At 37.8% G+C, this 12935-nt stretch overlaps 1 protein-coding gene and 1 non-coding gene across 5 annotated transcripts in view; both read right to left on the bottom strand.

The window, feature by feature from the left end:
- Positions 1-12691, bottom strand: part of PLRG1 (pleiotropic regulator 1) — a 26350-nt gene extending 13659 nt beyond the window's left edge. The window contains exons 1-9 of one of the 4 annotated variants that reach the window (XM_023733491.1): positions 12583-12675; positions 11156-11262; positions 10799-10870; positions 9971-10113; positions 9187-9240; positions 8323-8413; positions 8028-8115; positions 6181-6282; positions 5108-5200 (exon numbers count right to left, since the gene is read on the bottom strand). In XM_023733491.1, coding sequence (XP_023589259.1) covers positions 5108-5200; positions 6181-6282; positions 8028-8115; positions 8323-8413; positions 9187-9240; positions 9971-10100 — 558 coding nt within the window. In that variant the 5' untranslated portion in view covers positions 10101-10113; positions 10799-10870; positions 11156-11262; positions 12583-12675. The other 3 variants (XM_012556251.2, XM_023733490.1, XM_023733489.1) reach the window with 3 other exon arrangements.
- Positions 3886-3992, bottom strand: LOC111821022 (U6 spliceosomal RNA). Its single transcript, XR_002824508.1, has one exon. It is a non-coding gene; the product is annotated as a U6 spliceosomal RNA (small nuclear RNA).
- Positions 12692-12935: the final 244 nt, after the last annotated feature.

Here is a 12935-nt window from a genome sequence, read left to right as displayed (position 1 = left end):
TCCATAATCTACAAGAAAATCCAACACCTCTACAACAAAAAGACAAATAATCCTATTAAAAAATGGGCAAAGGAAATGAACAGACACTTCACCAAAGACATTCAAGTGGCCAACAGACATGACGAAATGCTCGCGTTCACTAGCCAGTAGAGAAATGCAAATTAAAACCACAATGAGATACCATCTCACCCTGGCATTAATGGCAAGAATCAAAAAAACTGGAAATAACAAATGTTGGAGTGGCTGCTGGGAGACTGGAACTCGTATGCACTGCTGGCGGCAATTCATAATGACAGAACCATTTTGAAAAATAGGGTGCTTATTTAGAAAGCTAGAAATAGAAATACCATAGGATCCACCAATCCCACTGCTAGGAATATATCCTAGAGAAATAAGAGCCATCACACAAATAGACATATGCATATCCATGTTCATGGCAGCACTGTTCACAATCGCAAAAAGATGGAAAACAATCAAAATGCCCATCAATAGATGAATGGATAAACAAACTATGGTACATACACACAATGGAGTACTATGCCACGAGAAAGAACAATGATTAATCTGTGAAGCATCTGATAACATGGATGAAAGTGGAGGACATTATGCTGAATGAAATATGTCAATCACAAAAGGACAATGATTGTATGAGACCTCTTCTGTAAAAACTCATGAAAAAGTTTACACACAAGAAGTAACAATCTTTGTTGGTTATGAGGGATGGGAAGGGTGTCGGGGGGAATACTAAATAGACAATAGATAAGTGGTAACTTTGGTGAAGGGTAAGACAGTACACTATACTGGGGAACCCAGCACAACTTGTACAAGGAAAGGTCACGGAAACTCCATAGACACATCCAAACTCCCTGAGGGACTGAAATGCTGGGCAGAGGGCTGTGGGGACCATGGTCTCAGGGAACATCTAGCTCAAGTGGCATAACACAGTTTATAAAGACAATGTTCTACATTCTACCTTGGTGAGTAGCGTGTGGGGTCTTAAAAGCCTTTCAGCAGCCATCTAAGACACTCCACTGGTCTCATCCCTTTGGGAGCAAGGGAGAATGAAGAGAACAGGATACAAGGAAAAGATTAGTCCGAAGGATTAATGGACCACAGTTACCAAGGCCTCCACCAGACTGAGTCCAGTACAGCTAGATGGTGCCGGGCTACCACCGACTGCTATGACCAGGAGCACAACAGAGGGTTATAGACAGAGCTGGAGAAGGATGTAGAACAAAATTCTAACACACACACAGAAAAGACCAGATTTACTGGCCTGAAAGAAACTGGAGAAACTCCAAGAGCATGGCCCCCAGACACCTTTTTAGCTTAGTGGTGAAGTCACTCCTGAGGTTCACCATTCAGCCAGGGATTGGACAGCCGCATAAAACAAAATGGGACTAATGAGGCACAGCAGTCCAGGGACAAGGACTAGAAGACAGAAGGGGACAGGAAAACTGGTGATAGGGAACCCAAGGTTGAGTAAGGACTGTGTTGACAAGTGGGGTTCTTAACCATTGTCACAGGGCAATATTTGCACTAACTTTTTAATGAGAAACTATTTTGTTCTGTAAACCTTCATCTAAAGTGAGAATAGCAGCACAACTGCAAAAATGTAATCGACGTCACTGAATTGTACATGTAGAAATTTTTGAAACGGTGTATCTTTGGCTATGTATGTTTTCACCAAAAAAAAGGTCCTCCAAGGCAGAAATGGGAGCATATTGACATGTCATGGGTTTATTAACCAATGTCATACAACAATATGTGTAGGGACTGTTTAATCAGGAAACATTTGTTTTGTAAACCTTTACCTAAAATTAAAAAAAATTTTTTTTCCCAGTCTGTAGGTTGTCTTTTGACTCTTTTGGTGACGTCTTTTGTGGAACATGAGTGTTTGATTTTTAGGAGCTCCCATTTATCTAGTCTCTCTTCTGGTGCTTGTGCATTGTTACTTACGGTTCATTGTGTTTATGCCATGGTTTAGGGCTCCTAGCGTTGCCCTATTTTTTCTTCCATGATCTTTAGAGTTTTTGATTTTATATTTAGGTCTTTGATCCATTTTGAGTTAGTTTTTGTGCATGGTGTGAGGTATGGGTCTTGTTTCAGTTTTTTGCAGATGGATATCCAGTTATGCCAGCACCATTTATTAAAGAGACTGTCTTTTCCCCAATTAATGGACTTTGGGCCTTTGTCTAATATCAGTTGCTCATAGGTGAATGAATTTATGTCTGGATTCTCAATTCTGTTCCATTGGTCTATGTATCTGTTGTTGTACCAGTACCAGGCTGTTTTGACTACCATGGTGGTGTAACAGGTTCTAAAATCAGGTAGTGCGAGGTCTCCCACTTTGTTGTTCTTCTTCAGTAATGCTTTACTTATTCAGGGCCTCTTCCCTTTCCATATGAAGTTGATTTGTTTCTCCACCTCATTAAAAAACACTGATGGAACTTGGACGGGGATTGTATCTGTAGATCGCTTTCACAATGTTGAGTCTACCTATCCATGAGCAAGGTATGTTCTTCCACTTATGCAGGTCTCTTGCAGTAGCGTCTTGTAGTTTTCATTTTATAAATCTTTTATGCTTCTGGTTAGGTTCATTCCTAAGTATTTTATCTTCTTGGGGGCTATAGTAAATGGTATTGATTTGATTTCCTCTTCAAGGTTCTCTTTGTTGGTGAAGAGGAATCCAACTGATTTTTGTAGGTCTATCTTGTATCCTGAAACTTTGCTGATATCTTTTATTAGTTCCAGTAGTTTTCTTGTGGATTCTTTGGAGTTTTCTGTGTATAAAATCCTATCATCTGCAAACAGAGCTACTTTGACTTCTTCCCTACCAATTTGGATGCCCTCTTTCTTTTTCTTGCCTAACTGCTCTGGCTAGGACCTCCACTACAATGTTGAATAAGCGTGGTGATAAAGGGCAACCTTGTCTGGTTCCTGTTCTCAAGAGGAATGCTTTCAAAATCTCTCCATTTAGGATGATGCTGGCTGTTGGCTTTGTAAAATCACCCTTAATTATACTGAGGAACTTCCCTTCTATTCCTATTTTGTTGAGTTTTTATCATGAATCAGTGTTGGACTTTTGTCGAATGCCTTTTCTGCATCAATGGATAGATCAACTGGTTCTTGTCTTTTACTTTACTCATGTGATGAATTACACTGATTGATTTTCTAATGTTGAACCATCCCTGCATACCTGGTATAAATCCCACTTGATCATAGTGAATTACTTTTTTGATATGTTGCTGAATTCTTTTGGCTAGAATTTTGTTGAGGATTTTTGCGTCAAGGTTCATGAGGGATACTGGTCTGTAATTTTCTTTTTTTGTGGTGTCTTTACCTGGTTTTGCTATCAGGGTTATGCTGGCTTCACAGAATGAGTTTGGGAGTATTCCATCCTTTTCTATGCTGTAACATACCTTTAGCAGTAGTGTTGTTAACTCTTCTCTGAAAGTTTGGTAGAATTCTCCAGTGAAGTGGTTAGGGCCAGGGCTTTCTTCTATTGGGATTTTAATTACCTTTTCAATCTCTTCTTTTGTTATGGGTTTATTTAGTTCTTGTATCTCTATTTGTTAGTTTAGGTAGTTAGGTAGGTAGTTTCTAGAAATTTGTCCATTTCCTCTAGGTTTTCAAATTTGTTAAGAGTACAATTTTTCATAGTATTCTGTTATGATTCTTTTAATTTCAGTCAGGTCTGTTGTGATATCACTCATCTCATTTGTTATACGGGTTATCTGCTTCCTCCCGTTTTTGTCAGTTTGGCCAATGGGTTATCAATTTTGTTGATCTTTTCAAAGAACCAGTTTCAATTGTTTTTCTATTCTCTATTTCATTTAATTCTGCTCTAATTCTTATTATTTCCTTTCTTCTGGCACCTGAAGGCTTCTTCTGCTGCTTTCTTCATGAACTGTGTATCATCCTTGCGCAAGGGCCATGCTAATCTTTTCTTATCATTCCAGTTTTAGTAAATGTGCTGCCAAAGTGAGCACTCACTAGAAATTTTATACAAACAGTTTTTAAAAAGATTAGATACCCATTTTTGCTTGTCACAGTAATAGATATTTTACAAGGGATACACAATCACTGTGGTGAAAAGGACCAGACCACAAGATCAACCCACTCATTTTAAGAAATAATCTGTACTTTAGGTATCAACCTCAAAAATGTTTGACCCATTAATTCTATTTTTGAGAATCTAACATAACACAATACAGAAAAAGCTTTATGCACAAAGATTAACTATAGTAATAGTGAATATTAGGAAACACTTTAATGTCCAAGAATAGAAAAATGGATTACAAAATATCTAAATGATAGAATGTTACACTACCATTTAAAAGGTGGAATTTTTAACAGGAATATGCCTTTGATACAACGTTGAGTGAAAAAACAAGATACAAAATTACATACCAAGCATGACTTTTTAAAAACACATTTACACACACAGAAAGAAATGCACTGACTGATACACATGCACAGAAATAAACATTAAAAGAAATTCATTCAAATACCTAACAGTGGTATGATTATGGATAGGTTTATGTTCTTTTATAGTTCTTTATATTTTCCACAAGAAGCCCCGGTGGTACAGTGGGGCCGCCAACTGAGGTCGGCAGTTCAAACACAGAAGCAGCTCCTTGGGAGAAAGGCGTGGCAGTCTGCTTCTGTAAAGGACAGCCTAGGAAACTCTATGGCGCAGTTCTACTGTGTTGTATAGGAGGATCACTATGAATTGGAATCAACTTGATGGCAATGGGTTTTGGTATATTTTCCATATTCTCTATAAATGAGCATGCTTTAATTTTGATACCAAAAGAAAAAGAGATTAAGTATCAAGAAATTTGTGGTAAATAGTCAGCATTTATTTCAGGAAGATAACTGGACCAATCTGAGGGTAAGCATTGGCTTAAATTTGCTGAATACCAATCTTTAAACAAGACTTATTTGGAAAAATTAACTGGCATACAACAGAATTTACTTCTACTCAGATCTAAATGCTCAGAGAAACTGCAGCAGCAATTCTCACAACAGGAAATAACTTGTCACAGGTTAAACTTACATGGCAAGCACAGTTACGTTTTATTTTTTTCTTCCTTGTTATTACCTTTATAGTTCTGTCGGCAGATCCAGTAACAAACCACTGATTTCCAGGTTCCACAGCAATACAGCGAACCCAGCCGAGGTGCCCACTGATGACCTGTGGGGGAAAAAGCATGTGCAGATTCATCGACACAGTTAAAAGTTTATTCAATTTTAACCACCACCAGGGTTTGAAATGCTCCTCCCATGTATTCAAATTATCAACTTATGAGATTATGTGACAATTAGGTTTTAGAATGATAATAATGAAATAATCTCCAATGTGTGAAAGGATGCATAAACTGTAGAACATCTACACAACGAAACAGTACTAAGCAATAAAAAGGAATGTATTATTAATACGTGCAACAACTTGGATGAATCTCAAAGGCATTAAGCTGCATGAAAGAAGCCAGTCTCAAAAAGTTACATACTTAAGATTCCATTTATGACACACAGTCAAAAAGACAATACTACAGTAATGGTAAACAGATAAATGGTTGCCAGGGGTGGGGAAGAGCAGGAGTATAAAAGGATAGCAAAAGGGTTTTTTATGAGGTGATGGAACTTCTATATCCTGACTGTGGTAATGCTTATCCAAGTCTACATATCTATTAAAAATTGTAAACGAAAGAGAAGTCTATTTTACTGCATAATAATTTGAAAAATAAAATTTAAAATATATATATTAAATCATATCTAGTTTTTTTTTCCTGCTATACACATTTTATTTTAGATATGGTATATTTTGAGTCATTTTAATTTATTATACCCAGAAAGGGAATTGGTAAGTCCAAAGAAATTTCCTTATACGGCCTTCCTGCCCTTCATAAATATCTCAAACACTTTCCTAAATTTGTCTCTTCCGCTCTTGACATTTACTAACATTCTATTAATATTTTATACTGCATTTTACACAAAATACAAGTAAGCTTAAGAAGTCTCCTTCCCAAGATATCTTTTAAGACAGTGCCTAAATCCTCTCCCATCCCCCTCATATCACTCTACGAGTTCTCATATTTACTCTTTTTCCTTCTTGTTCTTCTATTCTTCAGGCTTTGTCAACTGCAAATCAATCATTCTTTGCAATTAACTCACCCTGTACAGTTTCCAAGGTGGGTGCCACTGGGGTTTTGGCATCGTAGGGGCTTTTTTGGCCATCAGTGCAGAGTTCTTGGCATTTCCAGCCTCCATAATAACCTAGATACAGAACAGATTACATTATCATTAAAGATATCATACCTAACATTTCATTTTATCAACTGAATAATGGAAACTAAAAGAGGGGTGTATGAATGGGTCTACCTGCCCTGAAATTAGTGAAAGTTAAAATAAGTCTAAGATGTTTCATCAGAGCTGTATTTTCTTCAATGTTAATTTCAGTTTTAGAAAGCAATTAAAAAACCCAACAGAGGAAGGATATTTGAGTGTTCAAAAGCACAGGTCTCTGTGTATGGCTTCAGATCCCAGCTGGGGTAAAAATTACATCATTTCTTTTTGTAAAATGGGGCTAACAGTGCCTACCTCATAGTTATGATGGTATTACAGTATTTAAATTCTACTTTAAAAGGCATACTAGTTGATATAACATCTACTGTTGCCATAGAGGAAGAAAGGCCTGGCAATCTACTTCCAAAAAAATCAGCCACTGAAAACCCTATGAAGCACAGTTCTACTCTGACACGAGGCCACCACAAGTCAGAACTGACTCAACAGCAACTGGTGGTGGTGGTCCATCCATCCATCTAAAAATATTTAAGCCCATACTCTGCATCAGGCACTGTTATAGTGCTGAGGGTACAGAGTGAAAACAAAGCAAAGCTTCTATCCTCAAGAAGCTTACATTACATCTTCCTAAGGCAGTAGAGGGGCCCTGGTCACGCAGTGGTTAAGTGCTCAGCTGCTAACCAAAAGGTCAGCAGTTCAAATCCACCAACTGCTCCTTGGAAACCCTATGGGGCAGTTCTACTCTGTCCTGTAGGGTTGCTATGAGTCGGAACTGACTTGACAGCACCTAATGACAACGAAGGCAGTAAAAGGCCTGGGCAGAGAGATCTGAGAATGCAGGTTACAAGAGAAAGTGTGGTATGAGGGCTACAAATGCATTCGCTTCATAAAGACAAATCACTTGTATAATAAACTGGGGAAGTACCAACTACACTCACTTCAACTGATAATAAAGTTCATAATGTAAACTAAACTGCATGTTTTTAGTGTATTCTTTCTATAACTACTTCGACGAACAAAAGCAGCTGCCATTTACTTACACATAAACTCATGTATTTCTAAATGCTCATTTATAAGACAGTAGTTTTACTACCCATGAATATTACAATACTAATAGCACTTGTGGTACAGTGGTTAAGAGCTACAGCTGCTAACCAAAAGGTCAGCAGTTCAAATCCACCAGTTGCTCCTTGGAAACTCTATGGGGCAGTTCTACTCTGTCCTACAGGGTCACTATGATTCGGAATGGACTCAACAGCAACGGGTTTTGGTTTTTCTTTTCTTTTTTTTTTAATAGCACTCGACTCTTAATTACATAAATCAACTTAAAATTTTATAAAAAATACTTTTATGTCTAATATACATTAACACCTAACACAAGTTTCAGAACAACACTCCTCTAATATTTTTAATAACAGATAATAAATAGTAACGTAACATTATCTTCACCAAATGCATACTATCTATAATGTGTGAGAATCACAATATCCTAAATTAACAGAATTTTAAATTCTAAAAAAATACGTCAATTCACTAACAAACCAAGTTTTAGGATTATGAAATCTTAACAGCTAGCTCAGGCTGCTATCTACTTTAATAATTCCAAGGAAGTGTTCATTTCTTTAATATTTTAAGAAGATTTTTGGGATGAAGAGAAACTAGATCACATATCCCAGAAGTGAGAGACCATCAATATTATTTGACACAGGAACACTTACTGAAGTCATCACTGGAGGCTGTGACCGGTCAGAGGCCCCAGGAAGTCGGTATTCACTTCCACCAGGGGCAGTGCGATTTGCATCAACCCTGAAGCAAGAGAAACACTACATTCTAAGTAACTAATGCCCCACTCATGTGTCCTGCAGAACCAACCCTTTAATTTTTTTTAAACACTGATAAAGGAAAATGTCATACATTAATGATAAAGAAACGCTTAAAAATGAGAAAAAAAAAATCAACAGTGAAAGATGTTTTCAAAATCTTTATAATTAGAAGCATAAAAATATTTCATACCTGGCCTGAGAAGGTAATGCCACAGCTAAAGATTGCGCAGCTGATTCACTTGGCATTCGCTGAATCTTAGTATCTGCTGTCAAAGCAACCCCTTATATAAATAAAAAAAAATTTCCTTTTAGTAGCTATCTTTGTTTTCATTTACACGCATTTAAAATAAAATACAGAAGGAAAACATATGCCGAAAAGGTAATGGTGATTATCTCCAGGTGGTGTTAATACAAAACTTGATTAAGTTTTTCTTCTTTTGCTTCCAACTTTTTTTTTACAATAAACAATTAGTGATAACAAAAATAATAAATATTGATGAATAACACATACTTCAAATCCAATTTGATCAGTCTGATATTCAAATAGCCCAAAGAGTAAAAGTTACATTTTTATTATCTGGGAACATTATCTTCAGATGTAAAAATTAAGCAGTTCCCCAAATACTAGCAAAAGTTTCCAAGAATGAATGTTAATCACTAAAACAAAAAACATCCAATTCACCCCTATTTTCTTTATGGTAAAGCCTACTCTCTAAAATTACTAGAATCTAGTTATATTAAGTTTTGTTTTTCTTCCACCTTGTTATACTGGACACTCCCTCTGTGTGACACACACACACAACATGTTTCTTGACTAGGCCAGGAGCAGTCTCACTGTCTTTGAATTATTAATGCAGTGCCCGAAAAAATACGGGTGCTTAGGAATGTTTGCTGAATGAATGCATGTGATACTAAGTATCAGTTAACTATCATCTAAAAAGCTATGACTGGATGCAGAGTTAGTGAACTTACTCTGTATTTTATAGGCAACAGGAATCATCCTTGGATATACATGTCACAATAGGACATTTTCAGTATGTAACAGCTGACTTACCAGGTCCTGGTGGGTATGGATGTGTACCCGTCACTAAGTATTCAACTTCTTGCCCTAAACGGGTGGGGGGGGGGAGAAAGCTGTCACCCTCATACAGTGAATTCTTCTTATATACAAGTATTATCTCTTTTAATAAATAATAATATTAATCAGCTAGATTTCTCAAAATTTCACAACTAAACTCAGGTCTCAAAAATAAGGGAAGTTGGTCATTTTTGTTTGACCTCTGAAGACCATGTACAGAGCTATTTCCTTGCCTCTTTGCTGATCTGAGATCAATAAAGTATGTGCATTTACTATATAGCAGTGGTGGGTAGAAGGGTCATCCTATCAGGTTAATTCACTCTGTTTTTTGGGTTTTTTTAATCAAGTAAACAGTTTCCCTGTGGAATCTTGGATTCTCTTATTCAGCACCATTTTCAGTTACATTAGTACTTAACACCATATTTCTGACCTATAGCCAAGATAGATGGTCTCGCCACAGTTTAGGAATATTCTCCAAATTTTTCCTTTGGTCTCCACTGTGACCTTCTCCACATCCTAAGAATGTCTGCCATTATTATACTACCACCTTTACTTCCTGTAAGAGAGAAACCACCAACTAATGATCTCAATCACTACTCTCAGGAGGAATTCAAGACTTCTAGTACAGTCCTAGTATAATGGTTAAATACTGTATGGTTCCAATTAGTTCTTCTAGAAGGGGTGCTAATAAGACATCTTATTTTTCTAATTTCAAAATCCACATTTCAAGTTCTGATATTTCTGATAACACCATACTTACCTTGATTGTCAGGATATTGTTTGTGACCATATGAATCTGATGAATTCTGAAGGCCCTTCTCTTTAAAATTTTCTTTTAAAGTAGGCATATGCAACACAGGACCATACTCATTACGAAGCTTGACTGCCATTTTTCGTTTGTGACTATTTAAAAATTATAAACATAAGAATGTATTTTTAAATACTTTAAATATATTCATCGGCGCAAACGTTTATAGCTAACCTGAGAACAAGTACTTAAATAACTTAAGTTTGCATAACCGTGTAGAAAAAGCTTCTGTTAAGATTTTAAAGTTAGACAGCAGTTTAGCTTTAACTTCCAAAATTTCCAAGTACATTTCCATATCACATATTGACTTTGGCTCACGTTCTACCACATAGCATCCATGAAGTCTAAGCAGTATTTTAGCTTGTTAGCTAATACAACGTCTGTCATGGTGCATTATCAACAGTCCAACTCATCTAAAAACAGAGACTAATATATTCTTTTCAAAACTTCAAAGTCAACATATTTTCCTTCAAATGCTTCAGTATAAAAATATAGTAAAAGCTTCTGTAACAACTTTTATTGGATTTATCTAAGAAGGTTAGTTAGAACTAATCAAAGTACTTAATTAGTTCAACGTTTTAAAAAGAAATGCACTTATATTATTTTTAAGTACAGTCCACTTTATAAATCAAATATAAATGCTTGTCTGAGGAATTAAGAAGACTTCAAAAGAAGGGTAAAGGACAAAGAAGGAACACTGCACATAATGCAATCCCAGACTGGTGCTGGAGATGTAGAACCAAAAATATGCCATCACTGAAAAATCTTCATCATACTAACGAGAAAAGGTGGGAGTAGAGGTACTGGACAGGTACAATTTCAGCTCAGCAAGGCTCTGAGAGCAGCGGGAAGCTGAAAGCACATACAAAGTGATTTGATTATAAAATAAAACACCTAAAAGGGACTCTCCTAATTATTGGGTATTTCTAAAATGCAATCAATTAATGGGATTTTTACTATGAACAATAAGGCCAAAAAAAAAGTTAAATCAGCTTAAATCATGCAAAAGCAACACTCATTATTGCATAGTTATGAGTGTTAGTATTACTAACTAATCCTTCAAGGATTAAATAGTTCCCTTCTTTCCCAAATGTTAGAAGTTTCAATATTCTAGCAGTTGATAAAGAACTATGCTACCTCTCTTCATCCAAAGGCACGGGTTTTCCATTATCAGCTACAAACATGTCATGGGTCCTCTTCAATGACCTGAACACAAGTGTGTGCACAGAATGTTTCTGCACCTCCTGAAAAGAAAGAGTGCAATTACACATCTAGCTACAAATTACACGTCATAAGCTAAATTAGAGCCAAAGTGCTATGTACTTTACACATTTACATAGGTAAAAAGTTTAATACAACTCACCACTGCTCCCAGCAGCAAGCTATTAAGAGTCAAGTTTAGAAAAGAGAAGGAAGCTGCTCTCTGGCCAGAGCCCCAGGTCCATCAAAGTCTGAGATTTACTCAATTATACTACACATTTATTCAGTGCACACTGTGTCTGGCAGGTACTGTGCTAGAAGCTATGAACAGAATGATGAAAAAGTCAAGTTCCCTTTGCTCAAGGAGAAAGAGAAATGAAAATAAGCAAAATAGTCCCACATTTTGATTAGTGCTATGAAGATAACAAGAGGCTGAGACATAAATAGGAGAAAGAAAATTATGTAGGATAGTTAGGAAAGATCTCTCTCAGGTAACATTTAAGCAGAGGGGGAATTCCCTTGCTCAGACTGGTGGTAAGAGCAATTCCGACAAAGGGAAACCCTCACGTAGGAAGATGTTCAGTAACTGAAATAACACCAGGAGCCGCACGGCAGCTGTGTGTTGGGCAAGGGAGTGGGTTTTGTTGCAAGATGAGATTGCAAGATTAGGCAAGGTCCAAATCAGGTAAGGTCTTTTTAAACCATTACAACAATCCGTATTCTTGGAAAGGGTTTTTAGCAAGGAAGGCGTGACCAACTTACATTTTAAACAGATCAATTTAGAGAGGCACAAACATGGAAGCAAGGAGACCAGCTGGGAGCTAATGCGGTGGTCTAGGCAAAAGATGGTCTGAATTAAGGTGATTGCAATGGATATGGAGAAAACTGGAAAGAGCTGAAACATTTCTGAGATAAGGCAAACATGATCTGCTAAGAGAATGGGTATTCAAGCTAGGAAACGATGCAAAAACTCAAGAATGGCAGGTTTTCCTGCGATAAGAAACCAACAAGACAGAAAAGACCAATAGTCTTATGATTCAGAATTACTGACACTCCCCTGCAGGCGGCGAGTACCAGTGGTCGATCATCAACAGAAGCCTCAACTACGAGGACAGTGCCCACCTCCCAAGGGCCAAATGAGGACTAAAGAAATTATCTCAAGCTTCCGGCCTCAAACTTGTGCTCTCATCCGGCCTCTTCCCTCCCCGAAAACCTTAAGAGACGGCCCGGCCTCGGCCAAACAACCTCGCCTCGCGGCCTCCTATCGCCCCAGATTCCCAACACACGCTATCACCCACGCCTGCCGCCAGAGAAAAGCAGTCCAGAGAGGCACACGACTGCTGAGCGCCTAGGTGTCACTGTACCTCGACCATGATGCTGCCGTGAAACCCGCCCGTCTGAGAGGAAAGATACACTGATCACCTACGCAGAAGCTACCGCCACAAATATGCAACCCCTTCCGCAAACGTGCGCCCCTGCGCCGGATATGACGTAATCTACGCGCACGCGCGCTGGTCGTCCGCAGGTGGTCTTGGGCACGAGGGGCGGGCCTTTCTCCTCGGGGCCGCCTCTGGGGGCGGAGTTTCGGGACAGTCAGGCGGAGGCTCCTCGAGGACTTTGGCTAAGTTTCTTTCGTCCACAGATGAAATCTTGAAATGAAAATATTTTCTGCCTTACCCGCAACTTTAAATGTTTTGCATTGGCGTCGTAGTTGTTT

The sequence above is a fragment of the Trichechus manatus genome, unplaced genomic scaffold (assembly GCF_000243295.1).
Source record: "Trichechus manatus latirostris isolate Lorelei unplaced genomic scaffold, TriManLat1.0 scaffold00059, whole genome shotgun sequence".
NCBI lineage: Eukaryota > Metazoa > Chordata > Mammalia > Sirenia > Trichechidae > Trichechus > Trichechus manatus.
The sequence above is the reverse complement of the archived record's forward strand: the minus strand, read 5'-3'. Positions and strand labels throughout refer to the sequence as shown.